General features: G+C 35.8%; 1 protein-coding gene across 1 annotated transcript in view; it reads left to right on the top strand.

Moving 5' to 3' along the window:
- Window positions 1-5,181: 5,181 nt before the first annotated feature.
- Window positions 5,182-26,262, top strand: part of LOC128011786 (laminin subunit beta-1-like) — a 41,530-nt gene continuing 20,449 nt past the window's right edge. Inside the window, exons 1-4 of the mRNA XM_052594504.1 lie at window positions 5,182-5,539; window positions 12,809-12,884; window positions 22,200-22,369; window positions 24,734-24,869. Coding sequence (XP_052450464.1) covers window positions 12,848-12,884; window positions 22,200-22,369; window positions 24,734-24,869 — 343 coding nt within the window. The 5' untranslated portion in view covers window positions 5,182-5,539; window positions 12,809-12,847. The remainder of the gene's footprint in view (window positions 5,540-12,808; window positions 12,885-22,199; window positions 22,370-24,733; window positions 24,870-26,262) is intronic.

The following is a 26,262-nucleotide window of genomic DNA, read 5'->3' as shown; positions in this document are numbered from 1 at the left end:
TTCAAATACATTGACTTTCAGCTGCTGATTCAACGTCTTCAGACACAGGAGTCTAACAGACAAAAAGGTATTTATTCTATCATGTTATAAGAAACTATTTTTTACTATGTTTATTTATCATATGTAATTAAAATAATAATATTAAAATAATATTAGAATATAAATGTTACAGAAAATATGCTTCTCGTGAACTGAGGCTAATATTTATAGGTAATATGCTATAAATATTGTAACACAAATATTTGTGCTTTATACCTGATACCCTATAGGTATTTTGGTTCAGTTACACTGAACCATGTTTAGAACTATAGCATTGCTTTACATGAAACCATCTGCATGACTCCCTGCTTTTAAACCCACATGGATTTGTGGTCATATCCCATCGCCATGTGCTCTCCTTGAGGTCACACCCTCAAAAAATAAAAAGCCACATCTGATTCAACCTGTTTTTCATAATTGAGAAGCTCCAGTAATTACTTATAAGGGTGTGTCAGTGGGCAAGTCTGCTCATATCTGCATGAGTCCAAGTTACTGAGTGCATGTGGAGGACAGAGTCAAGCAGCAATGGTTTCCACTGCAGAAGAGAGCACTGACCTAGTTCCCGCCAGACAAGCCCCCAATCTCCCCACATTATTTAAAATAAGCGAGAATGAGGATTTTTCTGATTACTGTAAAATCAATGCAGAAGTCAATAACACATTACTGTAAAAAATAAATAAATACAATTTGTAATGCATTGTCAGGTAATATGTGTATATAGTTGCATTAGTGTGTTCTGTATCACTACTGAACGATTCTGCCCAAAGAAAATTGCTAATCATCAAGGTGACTTTAAATGCAGACTTCAAAAAATGACTTTAAAAGGGACATGCAGAAATGACAGTATATGTTGTTTGATTTTATGGGTGCCCTATATACTAAAACAACCCTACTGACTATGCACATATGGTTATCTGGAGCATAGTATTAGCATTCAAATAATAATAATAAAATGCTGCAACATCTAGACTCAACTATAAGGTAGTAGATTTAAGTAGACTTAACTTATAACATCATACTGTACTTGTGCCTCCACACATCCTTGTGCTGTCACTTATGATCACATCCGTTTGTTTTCCTCAATTGTAAGTTTCTTTGGATAAAAGTGTCTGCTTAATGATAAATCTCTGCTCATAATAGCACTGAACCTTTGGAAATGTATTTCTCAAAGGTTAATTTAGGTCATTAAAAGACAGAATCAGCAGATTCCTGGGACAAATGTTAAAGACTGGATTCAAATTCCATTCCATTTTGTGTTTTTAATGACTCCTAACTTTTTTGTGTACATGCCACAGGTGTGTCTTTAACCAAATCTGTCTTTCAGGTTAAGTACAGGTGTGGACAGGTGTGGCTAATTACATTTAACTAAAACTGACAGAAACACAACTTATTGGCCTCAAGGGCTAATCTTCACGAAACCCTAAGACATTCTTTTTGTTAAAAGACATGCACACATTGCATATTCTCAAAATATTATAAAAAAAACCCCCACTGAAATCAAAAACAAATTTGAAATATTAAGGGCAAAGACTTTCAAGTAAATAGTTGAAGCTATATTACAGACTATGTTCATTAATGACTTCAAACATCACCATTGAAACAAGCATCACATTTGATTTGAGATCTGCCCTTAAACTGGAACAGATCACAGTGAATAGTGACTTAAATTTAGATCGTCTTCTCAAAGCTGTTTTAACTTTTATACTCTACATAGTGTGCATGTTGTATGCACTCTTAAAGATAAAGGTTATTTATCGACATCAACGGTTTCATGAAGAACCTTTCAAATCCACAAAAAAAAAAAAAAAAAATTATAGTGAAAAAAGTATCTTTCCCTAAGAAAAATGTTTATTTTAAGAACTGCTTACTGAATAGCTCTTTTTATGCTTTACTGTGTACTATGGCACTTTTTTAACCTTTATATTTAAATATGTGGACTCATTTCAAGGTTCATTTCTAGTTTTATTTTGACAGTCACAGACATTAGAAAATGCAATTTATTGCAAAATAATTCAAAAACACTTTGTATTGTGTTCTACTTAAAAAAAAAATAGCATACGAGTTTGGAACAACATGAGGGTGAGTAAATGATAATGGAATTTTTAATTTCTGGTTATTTGTCCCTTTTAAGTGTCTTATCTATTCATTTAAACTTGAATGACTGAAGGATGTTATTTCGAGTTTATGTATAAAAATGATGTGAAATAAATCAAATTTATGATTTTACAAGCAATTAAAGCATGTTTCGAAAATACGTGTGTGTTTGTGCTGTTATATCCCACATCTCAGATCCGCTGTCATGCTGATTCTGGGATGTCCCCTCTTTTCAGCACTGATGGTCCATGGCTAAGTTACTATGACACACTGCAGCGTCCTCCAGAGGGGCCCTCCAATTACCACAGAGTCACAGCAACCAACAAAAACAATGTGTATGCTATGTATTGAAAGGTCTTCAGGAAGCAGTCTATTAATCAGTATGAGTAAATGAGACTAGAAGAAGGTTCTTATGCTTATTAGCAGACATGTGTTTGTGGATGACATTGGCATTCAATTAGCTTTATCTTTTAAATGCATTCATGTTATTTATAAAAAATCTTATTTAATGATGTCACCCAAAATCAGTCTTCCGCTATGCTTCTACCTTGTGTAGCGTGACTGATTTCCTCTGGTGTTCAGAGTGGACTGGGGTTTTCTAGCACCATTTGAAATCGGTCGTGCTGAAAGGTATGGCATCCCCTTCATACGAGCAGAATGTGGACCACTTTGTAGATGATGAAAAGACAGGAAATGGTTGGGGTGAAGTTAAAAGTTTTAACCACTCAAGCAGGGTCAGAAATGAACCGGGTCTGAGGGCAGAAAAGAGACTTTCAATCAATTACACAGATGATTCAAATGAAGGGCAAATAATGCTCCCATATCCATCTCCTTTTCATCTGTTGTCCAACATATGCAATGTTACACTTTGCTCTTCTTCAACAGATTGTGAGAAGTTTGACAGACTGGAAGACACTCAAGAAACAGGATCATGTGATGCATCTATCAGGAGTGAAATACACGTCCCACTCTGCTCAGCGTAACCAGGCCATCTCTGCCCTCTTTCTAAAACATAACCCTCTTTTTGACTAAAGGATGAATAAAGGACTGAACTGATCTTGTCCACATGGCAGAATCAACCAAAATAAGCACATGGTGAGGTGAAACAGCAACAGAAGGGGACTGTGGAAATCAGGGATGTGTCTCAGATCAGCCAGACATTTAAGACATAGACAAACTGTAACTAAATTACAACTTTTTTTCCAGCACTTTTGTTGTGCTGTTGCCTCATTTAAGACTTGTTCAGGCTTGAGAAATTAGTCAGTTAAACTGGTGCACTGTGATACATTTTGTACTTGACGGTCACTACCATCGGGGGGCAGCAGATTGTAATTTTGGTCTTTAGTCTCACGACAGAAATAATTCTTTATCACTAGCCCAGTAGGTTTTTTTTCTTCTTTTTTTCCCTCATGTCAGTGATCCAGATTGTACTTACCCAAACACAATATAAAAACAATATTAGAAACTGCATAACTTGTTATCTTTGTCATATTTTCTTTTGTGTATTCAGCAATATTTTTTCCTTGTCAATCACACAACCCACCAGTAAATTATTATAATAATAATAAGGGCTGAATACACCATTTTAACTTTTTTTTTTTTTTTTTTTGTGCATGCAATTATCTATGCTGTTTCACTCATTTATATAGTAATTCTAGTATATCTTCAGGTGTTCAGCCTATGTGAAAAAGCCCTAAATTTGAAGTGTTTAAATCCTGAACACAGTGATTATTGGTGAAATGACTGAGGCAAGGGGCACCAGGTAAAATCTTGCCTGGAGGAGCAAATTGGCCAGAACACCTGTGTTCTGACAAATAATACAACATATCAGATTATTCTATCAACACGGTATTTACTGTAAGGAGGTTTAGGTTTGGGATAGGTGTACATGTTAATAAGCCTCATACCTTATTAATACCATGCTGGAAGCAAAATCCGTCGAATTATGTTACCATCTATTTTAATGGGAGGTAGCAAAATGAAACGGAACTAAGCAATGACTGCAAAACAATACTTTGCCTGCTTATTTCAAAACTGACACGCCACTCTAATTTACAAACGGGTGTATACGCTCTCAAATCTTGTCTATTTAAAAGACAAGCCATGACGTCGCCATACAAACACACTTACCTGTTTATCCTCCTGAAACCCGAGAGATTGCTTGTTGTGCATTTTATATTTTTTCTTGCTATTTGGGATATGTAGGACCTAATAAGTATAATACCTAAAATTTGTTTTTGTACAGGAAGTAGTTTTCCCAGAAAAAAGATGTCCTCATGTGAGGACAGTGGGTCTATCATGATGTGAAATGCTGCAAAGCAGTTTCATTCACTTTGCAAGCACAGATGCACATTGCATGTCATGCATCGCACACAGGATTTCCCAGTGCAGCCTTGTGCTCTGCATTCATGCATTTCATTTATAAAGTTATGTTATGTCCTCGGCAGAGGACATCGGGACTCAATTTCTAAAAAAAAAATGAAAAGACATGAATGAAAATGCATAGGCAAAAACAATAGATTTTTTTAAATCACCAATAAATTTTTAATGTTCAAGATTTTTTTTTTTTTTTTACCAAACTTTGTATAAAGATGATTCTCAACTATGGTATAACAGAATAATTCAGTATAACATTTTTCTTTCTGCAAAATGTGTGTAAAATTACCATTAATGGGTTTTCTAATTATATACAATGTATCTATAAACTAAATCTAATTTGCATATAAATGTGTTTTTGGGGCAACATGTAATGAAAAAAGAAGTGTAATAATGTGAGTAATAATTGTCAAGATTTTCATAATAATATATAATATTTCATAGAATATTGAAATATAATTTCTTTCTCTATTCATTTGTTATGTCTCCAAAAATGCGTCATAAGCATGCGTTTAGTCCCGGTGTCCTCATCTGAGGACATGTATGAAATCAATGTCCTGTTTAGTAACAGAAAGTCATATTTTGATTTGAAACCCCATAACATATTTCTGAGATGTTGATTTATGACACAGAATTTAAAAATTAGACAGATTTAAATGATAACTACGATATATTATAGAAATATTATCATATTTCTATAAGAGTGTCACTAAATTAATTTCAGACATTTTGATGACCAAGGAGAGGGAGTGGTCATGTGAAACATCCAATCATTTGGTATCTCTGAAAAGCCCTGAATGTGCTCTGTACAGGACATCCAGATCTAAAACTGTGGCATGAACAGACTCAGAGAAATTCACAAAAATATAATGTCCTCATATGAGGCCACAGGGTCTCAAGAGGTTAAAATACAGTGCGAGGAGAAGCCGCGTGGACTCCTCCTTCTCAAGTGAACTGTGCATGTGAACAGGTGAACGCGCAGCTCGCGAGAGGAGCGCTGCTGCCACTGCGTATGAGAGTCCGCTCACAGGTAAGAGTTTATCCTCGGCTGTCTAACTTTGTAATTTGATTCATTTACATGCACTTTTACCGGTTGTGAGCTTATTTTAAAAGATTAACGGTTATAATATTTTAGTAAGGAGCAGTTTCGGGAACTGGACAGCCCTTACATTAGCCTACATGAACTTCTTATTTTAAGTGTAATGCTGCACATTTTCTGTTCCTTTGGTTTTACCATTACATTCATGTCGTGTGGGAGGTGGAACCTTTTTTATGTAGGGTTTAAGTGTTTGCCTTGGGCTACCGACTGATTTATGAAACACACTGAGGTTCGTGGCATTTTTCATCTTTCTATGTCTAAACAAAAGTACAAAAAAACTTGTTATGAAAACGCTTTCTATTGGATTGAAAAAAGCAAGCTCAGATACAGTAGTTAAAGAGTGGGAAATCATCTGTCATCTGGGGATGGAGATCTGTCATCGGAGTTGATGAGACCTTCATGTTCTCTTTTTAAATCGACAGAATTGAGCTACTATATGAACATCAAGTACAGTGTGTTAAGCTACATGTATAAATTACAATATACTAGCTATAAAAAAAATTAATCATGTATATCTGGGGTATGCATACAGGATAGGCTAGTTAGGGTTAGGGTTAACTTTCCATGTTCCCAAACATTTCCTCCATACTTTATTCTGAATGTAAGAACAGCTCAATGGAGATGAGATAGCTGTCATTTACTCATCCTCATGTCATTTCCAAACCTTGTGTCTTCTGTGGGACATAAAAGAAGGTGTTTTCGAGAAATGAATTGAGTAGTTCAGTAACCACCACTGAGATGAACGTTAATGGTTAGCTTTCTCCAGGTTTTATAGACCTAGTTGACTTAATGGATAGCAATACCACCCAAATCTTCCCTCCCAAACACAGATAATCTTAAAATTTGTTTAAACCCCATGTTTTGGAAATGCTAGATTACGTCTGAACTCTGAAGCCTCTGCAATAATTTCTCACAGCTGTAGGAAAAGCTGTCAAAACATATTCTACGTATTTGTGTCTCATGATAGCTGCGCTGGCCATTCATTCTCTCTGGAGCCTTATTTAAAATGTCAGTCCTGTGATTGTTGGGATTTTCTGGTTTTTGAAGCAGCACATGAGCAGTCTCATCAGTCAGATGATGTATTCTTCACTGTCAGACATGATTAAATGATGATGGAATGAAGTTCTGCTTGCAAACAGAACATAAGCTATACACAGAACCTAAAAAATATAATATTTTCTGACTAGCCTTTTAATTTCTATAATTTCTGATTGCTTGTGAATCAACGAGATCTTTATAACAGCAGTCTAGTTCCATAAAATGAATATAAATATCACTTATCACTCTATATCTCACAATAATATGCATTAGTGAAATTATTATTAGAAATGCTTTTAAATAGTTTGGGGTCAAAAATATAGTTTAATGCTATACAGTGATGATTGAGAGATTCTTAAAGTCCTGATTATGTATTATATTTGATACTCGCATTCATGATTTTTCTAAAAAAAAAATTCAAGAGTCCAGCTAACAGTCCAGTATAATTCACCTTGAAATATCACTTATGATGTAAACGTTTTTCTTACATCTATATTTAAAGTCATAAAACATTTAGCAGCAGAAAGACATTTTTAGAATTATGCTAGAAAGCCTAAAAACCAGTCAGTTGACAGAAAGCATGTAGAAGATTGTGTAGAGCAAAGTTCTGATCATGTTAATAATTGAGAATCCAAAATACATTAGCATATTCAGTAGGATAAAGTAGGCTCTATAGGGTTAACTGCAATTAAAAATAATTAAATATTAATAAATTACAATTTCTTTGTTTAAATATTTACTTAATTGAACAATTATATACATTTTAATATTGAAAATACTAACTTCTATTAGTATCACCCACCTTAGTTTAAATCAGTGTGGACACTGGAGAGTAATGTAGCTCTCTCCAGCATTCTGAGAGGAATACAGGGAGTTGTACAGTTCCGGAACATCACTCGTCACTTTACCGAACATTCTTGAATGACCCTCTCAGGAAGACCTGGTCTTCTTCTCAATCTTTCATTCTGTGGAAGTTCAAAGGTGATCATCCAGTGCAACATGAGGAACTCTTTAACATGTAATTGGTTCTGTGATCATGCACATACTGTGTCTCCTCAGGACCCTGAGGCCACAGGATTCTCCTCATCCTGCACACACCAAATAAAAGGAACATACTGCTATACTGTTACATGAAGGCAGAGCTTTGTATACATTAGGGATATTAGTTTTCTGCACTTTCCGTAGTCCATTGTCATTTTATGATCTATCAATAATCTATAATTATGTATTAACTGTTAGCATGAACATAAAAAACGCATACAAACTGTACTTAAAGGAATAGTTGACCCAAAAATGGAAAAAGACACGAAAAGCTGCATCTTCTTTGGCACATCTTAGATATTTTGCACAGTTGTCCAGTGATTCCCTCTTACACTCAGCCAACACTGACGTCAATGTTGCGATAATATCAAACATCAAACACTGTCAGACTGATTGGTGATTCTTCGTAAATCAGGTATCTGCGACCTTTCAGGTCATACACCAGGCAAAGTTGTAACGAACCTATCAAAGATCAGCATGCTTTTTGCATTATAACTGAAAGAGCAGCTTTTGTATTGCGTTTATGTGAAAAAATGTCATGAGTTTCAAGCAAAAATAACCCAGTTTTCCTGATTCGAAATGACTCATGAAATGACTCATTTTAGGAATTAAAATATTACATTTGGTGATCATTCAATTTATTAGCATAATAACATTCAATGACATTAGGGCATGACCAACCAAATAATTAACAAGTTAGTTGATTGACTCTTTATTACCGTAAATGTGTTTTTGTTTGTGTTTCATGGAAAAGGGAAGTGTTAGGAAGTGCTATAGCTGTGTGACTGAATCTGAAAGCAAGCACAGGTTTTTAGTTTACTCTTGGCTACTGTTTGGTCTTACTCCGGAAAAGCCGTAGGAATGGAGCTCACGTGAGCGCCCTCAGGTTGGTTAGAGATTAACCTAGATGATAGATGGTATTTAAACCAAGTACAGAAGACAGAGCCTGTCCTGAATAAATATTCAATATCCTTCTTACACCAAGTGCTTATATATGTATTAGATGCTGGTATATTTTACCACAGTTAGACTAGGCAAGCAAAACGAAATGAAAAAAAGCAGTCAAATCAGATAGATCTATGTTTTCTTGTCGCCTACACCCAACAATGATAAGTCTTTGTGTGTGAATGATAGCATACAGTACCTTTATCTGCTAATATTTTGAATAAGGCTGATTCTAAAGTCTCTTGCAGACTCTTTTTAGTCATGTGAACAGTATGTTCTTGTTGGCTGTTGTGAGCTGGATCTCATGAGGTTTAGATGTTTACATTGTGAACTAGGGCTGGGAGATATAAAAAATCATATCTTGGTATTTTTGGGTCGAAATGCGATATAGAGTAGCCAGGCCTATCTTGGTATATAGTGCAAGCAGGTTATGCTATCTATCCATTATATGCAAAAAGTTTTGATAGATGGATTATCACATAATCTAGCAATGTAACATAAGGCTACAATCTTAAAAAAAAAACAGAAAAACAATACTGCTTTTCGAAGTTCAATTCACTAAACTAAAACTGAAAGTAAATAAACACAAGAGCACAGATTGATTGCATTAAATGTTTTGATTAACCAGTTACTGCTATTTGATATCATAAAATAGACTTATGCAGTGTTAAAAATTCTACATATGACAGTTATAGTCCGCTGAAATGGGCGGTATAACCTCATACCGTGTCACTTATAAAAAAAGAAAAAAAAGAAATCTATATATTGTACAAACTCGATATATTGCCCAGCCCAATAATCAGCTCTGTCAAATTAGCCAAACACTTAGTTTCAGCTCTTTCTCAATAATTGATTATGTTCTGTTGTCACTCGTTTTGTGTTTTTGGCTTATATGACGTCTCTATTTCCAAAATTTATCTCTCTCTGAAACCTACCTGTAACCCGTAGACTGAGATGTCAGTAGTTTGTTGTACCTGCCTTGTTCAGAGCTGATGTCTCTCACATTTGCTGAGGGTTTTCAAGGGTTTTTATCTGACAGGAGACCCCTCAGCAACATATATCTATACACGTCATTTTCCGATTAGTCAAGGACTTAAGAGTCAAATACCTCCGTTCATTCAGTTAATGCTGGCTTTGAAACATTTACTTCACTACAAAGTGAGTGAGTGAGTGAGTGAGTGAGTAAATGAATGAACAGATTTTTCAATCAATAAGTTACCAGTGATAACCATCATTACCAAGCAACTATCTTAGGAAATAGATGGTTTACCACATTTCACACCCATGTGCGCCTGCTCATCATGAGTCACTCATCCTTAATGATGTGACGTGACATACAGCCAAGTATGGTGACCCATACTCAGAATTAATGCTCTGCATTTAATCCATCCAAAGGGCACACACTCAGCAGTGAGCACACACACACCGTGAACACACACGCGGAGCATAAATATAAATTAGTAGTCTTTCTCTTGGTCAGGTTGACCTTTGCAATGGTTGATGTTTGCAGATAAAGCTGTGTGTGCTGTACATGAGAAAGTTTCTGTCTCAGATATACTGGCAGTCTATTGAACACTGAAGACCAACGTCAGTTTAGTCTCTTTATTTAATATGTAAGGAGTGTTTTAATATGTTATACATTAATATTCATCTCTGTAATATTTAATCTGTTTTAAGTGTTAATGTAAACATGTTGATCTCTGTTTAAACTGATTGAAATATGTTATCAAGATAACGCTCTCTAGCTGACGACAGGTGAAGTTTTGACAAAATTGATTGTCTTGGAAGCATCAAACTAATCATTTTGCAAGGCAGCCATTGCTTTATAACAAAAGTGTTACAGAATTTTTTATTATTATTATTATTTTATGCTCAGGCACAAGAAGAAAAAGTGATAATATATAATTGTTTGTTTATTTATTTAACCAACAGTGAAAAGAAAAATACTAGCTGTTCAAATGGGCCAGCAAATATTATATTAAATAAATAAAAGTTTATTGATTGGTTGATTGCATTTTTTTTATGCTGTTTACTTTATTATATTTTTTGGTCCAAAATGGCCAACAGAACAAATCTTTTTTGTTGAGTCCCGAATGTGCACTTCAGGCTTAGGTATGTTCAGTAAATAACTAATGCTATTGGTGATAACATAAAAATAAAATGCTGATAGTTCAGGAATGTTCTTCATTGGTAATGACTGCATCAAAATATAACCTACATTTTAAGAAAAAAATAACTCCTCTAGGGAAATAAAGTGTTTTTATGTTTCCGTGCACCAATATCTTCAGTTCAGTTCAGTTTCTTTCTTCTATTCAGAGTTGTATTGGAAGGGGAGAAGGTGTGTGTGGTCAGAGAAAGCCAAAGCATCACTGCCCTCCCCTCTGTACCCCTTAACCAGCTCAACGCCCCCCTAAAGAATGGTTCAGTGCATTCCGTCAGCCTGGAGACCGGCTCCCCCTTTCACACAGTGGCTTTCAGAGTGACAGCTGCATTTGAATAAGAATCGCTCTCCATTCACCCCATTGCTGCGCTTAAGGTGGGGGAACCGTTTTCCATCCACTGATTGGCTTAAGCAGGTCCTTCTGTTTTTGTCCGGAAAGGCCAGTTGTGTCTGTACTTTTTTTTTTGTGCTCAACTTTACACACTTTTTACACACACACACCAGAATATCACACACAGCCAGCCTCAGCCTTTTTTGTCCCTCCAAGGGATCTTTCCTGAGAAATCCCTGTCCAGAGGATCTTTATGAGCTTATGAGCTTGCGTGAGTACTATATGTTTCTTGTATTTTACATATAAGGATTTAGATAAAGAATCAGAGACTCTGCTGTGTTTTGGTTGGTATGTATGGATGAAGGTGATGTACAGGTAATGCTGGTATTATCTGTTGCATTGCCAGACAGTTTTGGGTCTGTAAATCCAGTCTTCATCCTATTATTCCCTTTCTCTCTCGTCTTGTTGTGCTCTTTATCTGGGAGGCATAATTTCTTAGTATGCTATGATGGTCTAGATTTGATTTTAAGGACTCATTTAATGTCTCATATGACAGTAAATTCTTTTATTTCTGAATAAGTAATGAGTTTAAATGTTTTCACATTGTTTCATAATCACAATTATGTAATTTTTAATTTACTAAGTAAAATAGTTTATAAATGTCTTGTGCTTTTGTGGCTCTGTGCTTTGGATGTATTTGCTGATGTCAGTGAAAACAATTTCTATCACTATAGTAGTTGAGTGAGTGTGACAGGGTTTTGAGGCAGTGAAATATGGAGTGGAAGCTGTGTGGGAAACAGAGGCTGTTGTATTGTGTGGTGAAGCTGACCTGTCACTCCTCTCACCCGCACACTGAAGAGCCTGCAGCCAGGGGCCAGGGGCCCGGCGCTCCTCGCTTCAGATCACACTCATGCTCCCGCCAGACAAAAGCTGGCTCCACTCTCACCTTAAGTGTTCAGTTTTAATTTGGTGAAATGTCTAGTTAAATTGCACTGCGTGTTATATACTATAGTGCTTTAAAATATATATTTTAAAGCAATGTATAAGTAATGCGTGAAAGTAAAGGAATAATTTAATTATTTTTATTATTCAATGTTTATTTATTTCCATGTAGATTATTTTACTATATTTGACAGGTGTGTGCTTTAGTACAGCATCACAAGTGACCATTACATTTTGAGTGTATGATTTTATAACTTAGATTGCTTTAATATATTAATACTTTTAATATTTATTATTAATGTTAATAATTAATTTAAATTGGTGCACTGACCTTAAATTCTGTTTTTAAGATCTGTTTTTTTATTGATTGTATAGTTAATGTAAACACAAAGTTAAATTTCCTACACAATATGAAAACTTTAAAGTGCCTTTTAAATCATATTTGCAATTGTTTGTGTCCAGTGAATAATTACATTTTGTGAAAATTAGAACCTTTGATATTCAAAGCTATAATAAATACATTATATTGCTATATTTGAATACTAAGAAAACATTTTTCACAGTCACATGCTGTTGTTTTAAGTTCAGATCATGCAAAATTAAATGTAAAGAATTACGAATCATATAAAATACCTTGTTGTAAATAACTGTATGAATAACTTTAGCACCTAGTGGTACATTTTGGTTGTAAGTTGAACCACTTTAATATTTTTACTTTTTCTTATTTTTCTTTACATTTCAGGCTCCTGGAAATCAGCTGCCCATGATTGTTTGATTGCCCATGATTATGGCCAGATATTTCAGTGTTCTACTTATGGGTGAGTCACATGTTAAATTGAACAGAGATTTCTGCATATACTAGTTTTTGGTGGCCATATCTTTACCTTCCAGAAGTCAGATAAAAAGCTTAAGGTGGGATCATAAAGTGACTGATGACAACACAGACAATCCCATGTGATTATCAAAATCTGACTCTCCAGTGAGGTGAGCAGGGATAAACTTCTTAAACAAAGTTCAATCGCACAGCACCCCACCCAGGTGGTCATTCACAGTAGCTCCCACAAGAGCCCTTTTCAACACAAAACAATCTAGACTTAGGCAAACAAAAACATAACCAACCTTTTACCCCTCTCCTTTAGCATCAGTGCCTTGCCTTTCTCTCTCTGAAGAGAAGTAATCAGAGGCATTGTGTATGCTTGTCCTTGTGTCCTTTGTGTTTCATAATGAAAGGTATATGCATTATGGAGAGGAAACCATACACCTGCAGCGAACTCTGCTAAGCAAGAAAAGGAAAAGTTCTGTCGATGTTTGCACTGCACTGAGAGATCACAAATTTCTGTAACAACCACCATAAACATGCACATAAGAGTGAATTTTTAATTAGTTGTGATGCTTTAGAGTTTAGCATTAGGTGCCATTCACACTAATTCACACACTCGTTCCCTGAAGGAGGTAATGGAGACGTCATGTCGACTGATGTTAGGGGTCTCACTTGGGAGCCCCAATTGCCTCTGAGCTTTAGAAGAAAAGACCAATGAGAATTGGTGAGTGGAATTTGCATGCCAAGCCACTCCTCCGTATATACGGGTATATCAGTGTTGTGGCACAGGTGTCCCGGTAATGAAGAGATAATGTTAATAACGTAGTTACGTAAATATGAGCATCCCTAACTGTCATATAAACATAATATAACATACAAAATTAATTAATTTTAAGCCACACAAAGTCAACATGTTGATATTTCTTGCTCTGAATCTGCCATAAAATAAATTAAAGTTTAAAGATCTTTGAAAAGGTGTACCTACGTTATAATGCCATTATCATTATATTAGTTAAAACTGGTCTTACGATGACAATATTATCGTTTATCATGATAATTTCCGGGACAATTTATCGTCCAGCAAAATTTGTTATCGTGACAGCCCTATTTAGATAACGTGACGAAATCCTGAGGCCCATTGTTGTGCCATTCATCCATGACCATTACCTCATGTTGCAGCATGATAATGCATGGCCCCATGTTGCAAGAATCTGTACACAATTCCTGGAAGCTGAAAACATCCCAGTTCTTGCATGGCCAGCATACTCACCGGACTTGTCACCCATTGAGCATGTTTGAGATGCTCTGGATCGGCGTATACGACAGCATGTTCCAGTTCCTGCCAATATCCAGTAACTTCACAGAGCCATTGAAGAGAAGTGGACCAACATTCTACAGGCCACAATCAACAACCTGATCATCTCTATGCGGAGGAGAGGTTTTGCACTGCCTGAGGCAAATGGTGGTCTTACAGATTTAGACAGATTTGTGAAAAGTATTTAAGAGAAATAGGCTTTTTGTGTACATAGAAAAAGTCTTAGATCTTAGAGTTCAGCTTATGAAAAATGGGGGCAAAAACTAAAGTGTTACATTTATAATTTTTGTTCAGTGTAGTTTGGCTTTTAAATGCATCTATAGGCCTATAGTTTTGGCATTCATTTAGTGCAAACATGCTTTCTTTTGGGTTAATTAGACTCATAAATAATTAGACTGATTATAATTTCAGTGCTGTTTGTCTGCTGCACATTGCACCCCTGGGAACCAGGTGATGAATGTTTTAATAGTTAAGTGAGGCGTTTAAGTGCTTTTTAGCTCTAATTTGATGGGCTAACAGTTTTAACACATACAGTACTTCTGACAGGTAGACCTGGTGTTCATGCAGAGGATGCAAATTTAAATCCAGTCTCTTTGACTCTCTTCTAGTATATGCACTGAATCAAAAGAGAGAATGAAAACTGAACAAGACTTAGAGAAGTAGAGAATAAGAGTGGAGAGCAGAATTTCATTATCAAGGGTGCTTGACTGGGAATGGAATGAGAGCAGTGCTGAGGATGGCCATTAGTTTTGACATGTGAGGGAGAGGGGGATCAACACGCTCAATTTGGCCCATTATTCTCATTGTAGCACAGCACAATTATCAGTTCATTTATTGCTTTATCAGGATCCTTATATGCTCAACCTTTAGTTATTTAGCTAGATGACTAAATATATATTCCCTGTTGAAAGTACTTCACTTAAAATATTAAATGACTTAAATGATTTAAATGGATGGAAAATGGAAAAACACTGTAATATTGGCACTGTTCCAAACCCTAGTGAGCTGCCTATCCAGATGGCATGTTTAGACATCATACTGTAGGTCCGCTCCCAATGTGAGGCTGTTCTGAACAGTAAAATGATGCTGCTTTAGTTGGAGCCATAGCTCGTAGTTTTGAGCTGCACCCAAAATTGAATCCATATGAGAAGGTGCACAAACTTTTCAGCTTTTAAAAAAAGGTATTTTATGTAGTGTGAAACGATAACAGTCACAGGTGTGTGATTTCCATACATGGCTCTTTAAAAGACATTTTAAGTAGTGGCTGGGAATTTGGGATCAATGAAGGAGTGTTAAAAACATCCAGTAGATTCTTATGGTTTACCAGTAGAACCTTTTTAAATGAATAGTTCACCCAAAAATGAAAATTCTGTCATTAATTACTGACTTTCATGTAATTCCTAACCCATAAAACCTTTGTTCATTTTTGGAACGCAAATTAAGATATTATTGATGAAATCCGAGAGCTTTCTGACCCTCCATAGACAGCAGTATAATTACCACATTCAAGACCCTGAAAGGTAGTAAGGACATCATTAAAATAGTTTTACGCTACTACATGCGCAGATCTCAACAGCTCAGGTGAGTTGTTTGCTTGGTTGTGGCCACAAATGGTTTGTAATTTGAGTAGGATGAATTTCATAAAAGATCCGACAACCTTGGGGTTTGGGCCATACAATTTACAGGAGTTTTCCAGGAGAAATAACAAAATGGGAGGGAGCGGTAGATGGGTGTGAAATATCGGAGACTTCCTGAAAAAATGGGAGTGTTGACAGGTATGGTGTAACAACCAATCACAATTATTTTTTTTTTTTTTAAGAATCACATTTTATTTGTAATGTGAATGGCATGTCGCAGGCCAGTGTAAAAAGCTGAATGAGAGGGAGTTTGTTTATTCGCTTGCTTCCTTCATTCCATAAAGGGCAAAGGTAGGCTATAAATTTATAACGGACGATGAACACCTGAACAAATTTATCCACTGCTTCCCAAGAATTCAAATGCCAATCATCACAGATTACATGAACTTGTGTTTTACAGTATTTTCTTCTGGCACATAATCAAATATTGGGCTCTGTGCCGACTTGACTCTCTGTACTTGATGTAGGTCAGTGAGACTTTGTGTTAATGATTGTACAAGGAATATGATCAAGGTGTGTGACCGTGTGCCATTGTAATGGAATGTCTGTCTTACAGCATGTGTACTTTGTGAACTCTGGCCTATTTTGGAATAAACTGCATATAGACTTAATCTATAGGTCTGCCAGGTTTAGGGTGCATTGCTTAATCCTGCTTTAAATCAGTTCGATCTGGATATGGGGGGATAATCTAATTATGATCTGTCAAGTTTTCAGTTGTGATTGTTTGATTTAAACAACAATAGCTGCCTTGTTTTGTCTGTACCTGTAGGTTCACTATCAGATTTTTTTTCACATTCCATTTCAGGGTTTGCCTTTGCTAGACCACCTATTATTCCTGAATCACAATCCATAAGTCCACCTATTAATTTAGGAATCATAGCATTATAATATAATGAATAGGAAATACATATTCATATTGAGCACAAATACATATCTAATACTGACCAATAATTTTTAAAAAGTTAAAAAAAATCTCTAATATGGTCAGAAAACTGATATAGCACTAGTATATCATGTATCCCTAGTCTTAGAGCTTATAGAAGTCATAAGCATAGTCAGATTGTTTGGAGACACATTAGTCTCTTTTGTGGTGGTCTCAGCCTCCTCATGACAAGCAGTTCAGCACATGCGGTGGCTTGTTGACGAATGTTTGTAGAATGCCATTCCTTAGCTACAGATGGGCATTTTGTAAGACCAGTGTGAGATACTTTTACACCTGGAATTTTTCTCTTAATGAATGATATTTTCCTGGCTTGGCATTCCTGTACTGTCGTCACTTTGCAGATGCTCATCTGCTTCTGGAACCGTTTTTGTGTCTTCAGCCAGATGTTTAGCTTGTATCTGTGTGTTTTGTACATGTGGCATGTAGGTAAAAAGGTGTGCGGTAGCTAATGTAGTTTGTGGGTGATTAACTTAAAAGATGATTGTTTGTTATCCTGTTTACAGCCATATTGATAAACGGTGTGTACTCGTGATGATTAGTTACATTATTCCATTATATACAGCACATGACTGCATATTAGGGGTGCTCCAATCAGGATTTTTGAAGCTGATCACCGATTACTGATCAGCGAAAGCAGTATCTGCCAATACGATCACCAATTAGGGGTGGGAAAAAACATTTATTCAATGATTCTTTCATATTTGTAATAGTTTTTAGCTTTATTTTTCATTTTTCATTTAAATGTTACTTTTTGGAATTTTGTTGTATGCATTTGTCATTTTTATTTCCTTTAATTTTAAAATGTGTATAGCTAGTATTTATACAATATTAGCTTTTAGTTTTAGATCTGTTTTTAGTTGTTTTAATACTACAATTGATAGCTTCTGTTGTCCTCATTTGTAAGTCGCTTTGGCTAAAAGCATCTGATAAATGACTAAATATTAATATTTCATGAATTTCATAAATATTAAATAATCATTCCATGGATGATTCTGTATCGATTTACAAATGTCAAAAATCGATTTTCTATTTCTGAATGTTAAAGGTGACATATCATGAAAATCTGACTTTGCCAGGTTTTAAGTGCTATAGTCAGGTCCCAGGTCCACCTACCAACTAAGGAAACATGAAAAAGATTAACCCAGTAACAGTTAATAACGGCAAGTATCTGAAAAAAAAAAACTGATTTTGCTGATTTTGACACCGGTGTACCGGTTCCAATGCTATGGCGAAAGTTTAAGCAAAACATGCTAATTGTTCTGTCATTTGCCGCACAGACGAGCACAGAACGCTATTTAGAGTCCCAGCCTCATAGCAGACAAGAGAGCTGTGGAATTTTCGATTTAGTTACTGTATAGCTGCTGCCACACAGGTCTAAAATAAACATGCAATTTATTTCCCAGCTGTTTGTGTAACTTTTGTGTTTTTAATGTAAACTTGTGTGTGAATGAGAACTTAGCTTACTACTCACATACTGTGACAGCCTTTAACAGCGTTATGGCTCCATCAAGGTTTTGTTCAATTCTCTATGTTGCCAACTCACTCCGTTGCTGACTCACAGTGTTTAGTCCCTTTCACACGGGACGCAGCAAGAGGTGAAACCGTGCTGCAGCGTGGATAAACACAAGCATTGCCTAGCTCTGATGGTAGCGTTGGAGCCGTAATGCTCCACTGACGTGTGCAGTTAAGGTATAACAAATGCATGATAGTGCATGTGAAAGAAGCACCGTCTGCATTACCAGCTAGCGTATGGAAGCACTTTGGCTTCTGGCTGGTGGGGGAAAGACTCTGGAAAAGAGCCACACTATATGCAAGTTGTGTCAAGCCAAACTAAAATATTGTGGAAACACAACAATTATGAGAAACCATATTACAGAATATGGTTAAATATGTATTAATTTACTACAAGTAAACGTGTTTCATTTTTCATTGGCTCTTTGTAACATTGTTGTTGACTTGCCAAATCACTTCCATTTGTTTCATTAATAAAATATTGGAAGTAAATTCATTATGGGTCATTCCAGATACTCTGCTTTAATAGTCAGACAGTAAGAAAAAAATTAATCTGTATTCAAACATAAGATGCATTGATAATCGCTTTAACATCACATTGCAGCCCTCTGAATCGAATCAAATCACGAGGTGCATAGAGATTCCCACCCCTATCACCAATACCGATCTTTTAAAATCTAAATGTTTCAAGTGTCTGACAGAAATGTTATGCCCCTCAGCATATACTGTTAATATGTGTCAGAACACTGGCATGACAGGACAAAAACAATAAAACACATTACAAACTGAGTAAGAAGTGGCAGACTGTCTTGGCAAAGAGTGAAGAATGGCCAGTGGCTTGAGTAAGGCTGGGGGATTCGATGAAGGAGCAGCCAGGGGTTGCAGCAACCACATATAAACAGCAACGCAGCAAGTCAAGGGTCAAGAGCAAACACTGATCTCCATGATGGTGGCACCCATTTTAACAAAAAAAACATCAACATCTCATCCTCTGTAGTTCTCAGCAACAGCAGGTGTTCATCACTAATGCGCAATCATTTAATTAGTCACTTAATTATCTCATTAACTTTAACTATTTGAGGACTTAGGATTTGACTTGAGACTTGCTTGTGACTTGAAAGGAATGACTTGGTTCCTCCTCCGGTGAAATCAGCTGTCTGAGTTCATGGGTGGAATAAAGATATGGCAGGACTTTTACTTTCTGACCCCTGGACTTTACACTTCTGCCAAACTGCTGGGTCAAAATAACCCAACCACTGGGTTTGTCCCTTTTTAACCCAGTGCTGGGTTATATTTAACCCAGCATTTTTTAGAGTGTATAGCATGTCAGAGTCTTTCATTTGATAAAGAATATCTCTTTGGATTTGAGACTTTAGTCTTTGCAACTTTACATATCTTCTTTACTCCAAAAAGAGAAATGAAAAAATGTAAATCGTATCATATGACCCCTTATTATATAAAATTATAGTGTATTTAGGCATCCACCGTGACACTTGCTGTGAGAAATACTGCAAGCAGAGTGATACAAACAGTTCTGTTATTACTCTAATGTAACACTGCTGGAAAAGACTCTCAGCCAATCAGATTCATGAACCATAAATAACTTATATAAATATATATAAATAATATGAATCTGTTTACTGTATTAAATTGCAAGAAAATCATGGAGCTTGAAATTACTTTGTGGTTACAAATTGTACTGTTTTCATTTTTTTTTTAATCTCAAATATGGCCTTAAACTATTAGATTGCAGTGCTTGTTTTTTATGTCTTTAATTGTAGTCAATTGGTCTGCTGAAAGATTTTAGAGGGAGTAATCCACTGCATATACATATCATCCATTTTTCTATATGTGATGCCTATGTATCTATCTTTCCCTCTATCAGTCTTTTCCACATTTGTGCTGACACTTTAAAGGAGAAAAAGAATGTGTAGAGACTCAATGACAGACTATGGCAAAACAGCCAAAACCTATTCTTGCCTACCACTCAAATCCACAAACACACACTCATAAAGTCACGTTTTGCCCTTGCTAGTCAGAACATGAAAAGTCATGAAGAAAATGTGTTAAATGCATCCTTTACCTCAGAGAATCTAGCTGTTATGAGGGATGCAGGAGCGTCAGTTCTTATAAGCCAGAAAACTCTTTGTAGAGAAATGGTATTTTCTGGTGTGTTTGACCTGTAAAGACAGAAGCACACTCTGTGCTTATGAAAGTTCCTCAGACACCTGTCCTGTAATTAGCAACCTGAACCTCTTTGAAATATCCCCATCTACTAAGAAAACTAGCGAGATTGTGAACAAAAGGTATTTGCGGAACATATATATATATATTAATATTTTATTGAGTCCTAGTGGTTTTCAGATGTTTAGCTGCATACATATAGCACAATTGTTTACCCAGGGAGAGTCTGATGTGTAAGGACACACATTCCAAAGATCAGTACCTTTATTCCTTCATGTGGAATTTTACAGTACGTGAGTTAACCATAAAGCCTTTCAATGCTCTCACACACTGTTAAGCACATTGACGCAATCAAATGGAATTTATGGTGCTTGTTTGCGTTTTTTTTTAAACTGAGAAGGGGCCAGGTTTTGATACTGTTATGAACTTTGTAGGCTTATCTGCACTCTTGTGCAAAAAACAATGTTGGGTAATTGAATGATTTACTGATTATATTCCTAGTGATATATTCAAGTATCGCCCAGCAATATATTAAACAGCTAAATATAACTTTACCTACAGTACACATAGAGCAGTGCACCCAGTCTCAGTTGCATGGTTATTTATTTAATTGCAAAATCTAAACTATATTATATTCAGCTTGTTTTGTCAAAAAGTAAAAAATAAATAAATAAATATTACTGTCCAGCTCTAAACTGCTAAATGTGACTATAATGAGGATCACATTTGTGTTATGGCTGAGAACTGATAAATGTTTGATATGAAAAAATTGTTTTGAGTCAGCAGTGTGTTCAAAAATTTGCACTGAGGGGCCCAAAGATTGACCAGGACATTGGTTTTCCAAAATGCTTCTAGCCCCTGACTGTCGAGACCTGTCTGTTGTAATTATAAAGCAATGTTAAGAGGGTCAAACACATTGAGATGTACGGTCACATGATTATTGCCATTCTCTTCCTGCCACATCCTAACCCATTATGAGCTGGTATATTTTGAGGGTGCGGTTACATGCTAGTCCTCTGTAATGATAGTTCCACAAAGTTAGAGATGAATGTTCGAAATCCATGTAAGACCTCCCACACATCTGGATTTGACAATGTCTGATAACCCTATGATAAACTCTGGATTTTAAAAAGGCAAACACAGTGCATTTGGAGATGTCCCTTTGCAGAGGTAACCATGTGGAATAAAGCCAGTCATTTTCCTGACTCAATGAGAAACTAAACCCACAGTCTTTGATTCTGCCGCCTGGGTGGGACCATGAGCCCCATGAGGTCATCAAACAGAAGCCGCGTTGCTTGTATGCCGTGCCATCCAATCATTGCCTGTCATGGGGAAAGAAAACTAGCATGGGTCAGGAAAAACTGATAAATGAGTTTTTTTACATTATCTTAATGTGGATCAGTTGCATTCACCACTTCCTTAAAAGCTGCATTCTAGTCACAAAACTGTGGGAGATTTGGTCATCTTAAGTGAATTTTTGTAGTGAATAATGTATTTGTTAATATGTCCACAAGGCAGATAAGGAGTATATGTATAAGATGTCACTTCACCGCAAGTGGAAAAGGAAATTCACCTACAAGTCATTATGTACCACCTGCAAAAGTTTACATACAGTACCTGTGTCAAGCGCAACAATAAAGTCTGTAGGAAAAGTAAACTCTGCTTGGGGACTCAAAATACACAGCTAATGACAGACACGTCCTCTCTGTTTTTTTTCTAAAGTTCTTCCAGTTGTGGCTCAGGAGCTGCCCTCTGCCCCACACGGCTGCATGGACGGCAGCTGTTATCCGGCGACGGGAAACCTTCTGATTGGCCGAGCTATTAACCTGACCGCCACCTCTACCTGTGGCCTTGATGGGCCTGAGCCATACTGCATTGTCAGTCATTTGCAGGTACAGCCAACGTTATTCCTGAACTGTTCTTTCTCTTTCATATAGACACAGAAACATGATCTCATGCTGTGTAAACCATGCTCTCTACCCCTGCATGTACGGCCTTGCCCTGTGCTCACGGAAATTATTGTCATATGATGATGGATTTGGTTGTGCACACCGCCCCTTTAGAAGTTTTTATTTATTTATTTTTTTATGTAATATAAATTTGTGTAATTGAAAACTTACCATTCATTAAAATATCACTGCATTTCAACACAGTTAAACGTCATGCCAGGGATTTTCCGTTGACTTCTGTTGTTGCCAATTATGGATTTTCATAAAAATTATAGTTCACCCAAAAATCTATCATCTACAGTACATTACCTGTTCCTTCACAACTTAATTAAAACCGTTTGTTCAAGCACCACAATGTTTGTTTTTTTTTTTTTGTTTTTTTTTACTATCCTTGTATGGATTTGATCCCCTTTATCCACACACACACACACAAATGTACACCTGCACACTTGATATATTACGTGATACTGTACACGTACTGTATCTGTCTTGCACATGTGTTGCTCAGTATGGCACACCTCTTTCACTGAAGTAAAATCTGCAGCCTAAGGCTTTTCTGTTTAATGCATGTGTGATTTAAAAGATCTTGTATTCATCTACTTCTGTTTGCTTTTCCTCTTTTATCCTAAATCACTACTCCTCCCTTTTCCTCCGGGTGTCTGTAAAGCACTCTTTTCTGCCCTCATAAAATGTATTTTCATTGACTGTTTAATATTTTATGAATGTCTGTTTAAAATGTCTGGTGTTCTTTTAGGTTCTAAGTATGTTCCTCTCGTTAAAGCATTTTGGGTGCATAAAGTTAACAAACTCTTCAACTGCCTGGAGGCACTATACATCCTGGACCGAGAGAGTTATGCTCATTTTGTTGTCAGTGCAGGTGTTATCTGTCAGCGGTCTGACAATTTGTTTGTCAGTATAGTGTCTGCAGAGTTCTCCATATTTCCGTTTGTAATGCAATATATCCGTCAAGAGTGTCAAATTTAAATTCTAGTTTTTAACTGACTGCGTCGCTATTTATTATTATCAAAAAAGCACAGTAGTAATTGTCATACTTAATCCATAATTTTTACTCTGGTCTTTTTTACATCACAGGATTCATACCTTTTCTATCATCTAAACATCCTATAGACCAGGGTTTTTTGAACTTCTTGATGCCAAAGACCTGCATTATATGTATATTAATGAATATGGATGGATGAATGACTATAAATGAATTGGGATGGATAGATGAATTAATTTGAATAAATGAATAAATAAGGATGAATGATCGAATGAGGATGGATTTAATCAATAAATGAGGACGAATAAATAACAGTGAATGAATGGATGAAGAATGAATGAATGAATGGATGGAATTAATAAATGAATGAATGACTGAGGATAGAAAAGGATGGGTAGATTATTGAATGAATGATGGAGGATGAAAGAATATGGATGGATGAATGGATTAATGAACTAATGAGGATGGATGGATTGATGAATTAATGCTTTAATTTAATCTTGCATCTAATAGACAAATAAATTAAACTTTTCCTAAACTAGACTGGTACACCAGAAATATTAGAAAGTGCCTTTCTTTATCTATTATCCCTTATTTGACTCCATGCACTTAAACTGTGTGAATCCACAGAGATGTTAAGTCCCGCTAGAGGAATTAGAAATGTGTTTTTTGCAGGGCCCCAGCACAGCATTCCTGTAGTTGATAATCCAGTTGATCACTGCTAATCCTATTGTCGGCAGCTCACACTCAAAACTACCCCAGTAAGCATGTGTCTAGTGTGTGCTAAGCACAATATTGTAGAAGTGCTGATATCATTGTCATGCAGAGCTTGTGAAGATCTGAAATAGATACTGAGCTTCCCCTGGTCGTAGCTATGACCTTTTCAAGGGAGCTGAAGAAATGCACGTGTCTCATTCAGTTTAGCCAGGCCACTGCTGGAGACTTTGTTGCTCATGACAACAACTCGGCTTTGACAAAGTGCTCTGGCATTCGTCCATGCTAACGCTCATGTTCTGACCTGAATCCAGAAGGCCCTTTCCCTTCTCCTCTTCTGCTTCCAGGCTGGCATGGAACATGCCTCACATTCTGAGGGAATATTTTGCTTAAGCTATGACCCAGATTTTTTTATTTTTTTTGTATGTATTGGCAGCTTACCTGAGCTGCAAGCCATGCTGGTTTAAGTCGTTACAAATGAAAATGTACCTGTAAAAAGATTTGGAGAAGCTCCTGTCAGCCTGAACACTGGTTTCTGAGTGCTTTTGCAAAATGAGCTCTTTTTTCACTGTTTCTTTTTTGTCTTTGTGCAGGATTCAAATAAGTGCTTTAAGTGTGACTCTCAAAAGCCATATAATGCCTATCATCATGACATCAGCCACAGGGTAGAGAATGTCATCTACCAAACAGACGGCAGAGGAGGACTCACCTGGTGGCAATCTGTAAATGGTACGTGAGGGTTGTGTTTTGAGATTGCATTAAAAGTCACATTTTTATTTTATTTTTTATGTTAACATTTTTTATACTTTACATTTACATTTATTTTGAACTTTGGTTTTAGGATTTTGTAAACTTTGTGATGAAAAAGTGTAACATTTTATTTATTATTATTTATTTTTTTAAATTTAATGCATAATAAGTAACGTTAAAATGAATGATTCTTCAAATTAATTATTATTACTACACACTAATGGTAATTAGTACTACTGCATATTCAAATTGAAAAAATATAAAGCATAGAATCAAGAAATGTTTTAAACTAAATTAAAAACACCAAATTAAAACAAAGAAAATGTATAAGATAAGTAATTCTACTACCTAAAAGATCATGTTTTATCATTTGTGATTAATAATTTGTATATTTATTTATTTAGTCAGTTTTTTTTTTCTAATTCAATACATGGTGATGACAAGTGTCATAAAGATAATAAGTGTAATGACAAGTGTTTTAAAAATAATTTTTCAAATAATTTTTATTAGTATTTGTATGATGTTAATTGGTATATACTACTGTTAATTAATGTATATTAATATTTGATAAAACAGAAATTTTAACAAAGAATGAAAACATTTTCACTGGTCTTAGGTTTGTGGCCCACACCAAATTATAACAAAGAAAATGTATGACACACAGTAGGAAATAATTAGTCTACCTAAAATTTATGAAATCCATCAAAATATCATTTTTTTTTAAATATTGTAGATCAGTTGTTCTCAAACTTTTTACACCAAGTACCACCAAAAATATTTGGCTCCAAGTACCACCATAATAACCAACATTAAAATACAGTGGCATAGTAGGCCTAATTATTCAGCTACAGCTATGCTCAGTTAACAAAGCAGGCAATTTTATTCTTAATAATAATATTTATTATTGTCAGCCACTTTGTAAATACGAACATTGTAAATACAGTTTGAAAATTAACACTGCACTGTGCCTACATAAAGGTAAATAAAAAACTTAAATGATTAAATTAAAATATACTGTACCTAAAAGTTAAATAAAAACTACACTGTATTGTACTGTACTTAAAGTCCCCCTGTAGTGAAAATCCGGATTTTATGTTGTTTATTTGTCTGTGTGGTGTTTTTAATATGCTTTTAGACAAACCATGTGCCAATCCATTAATAAACCCCATTGCTGAGTATTTTTCCTTAAAACTGTACTTTCCCAAAGGCTGTCCCAGAAACGCAGTTTGAAACAAACCTGTACATTCAGTGTGTATTCAATTTATGCCAGGGCACGCAGTGGTGCTTTTGAAACCTGACCTTGCTTTTATGCCCAAGGTGGTCAATTATATTATTCCTCTCGAGTTTAACCCACAGCCTTTTGCTTCAGCAG

Source organism: Carassius gibelio, chromosome B23, assembly GCF_023724105.1.
Source record: "Carassius gibelio isolate Cgi1373 ecotype wild population from Czech Republic chromosome B23, carGib1.2-hapl.c, whole genome shotgun sequence".
In the NCBI taxonomy this organism is placed as follows: domain Eukaryota; kingdom Metazoa; phylum Chordata; class Actinopteri; order Cypriniformes; family Cyprinidae; genus Carassius; species Carassius gibelio.
The sequence above is the reverse complement of the archived record's forward strand: the minus strand, read 5'-3'. Positions and strand labels throughout refer to the sequence as shown.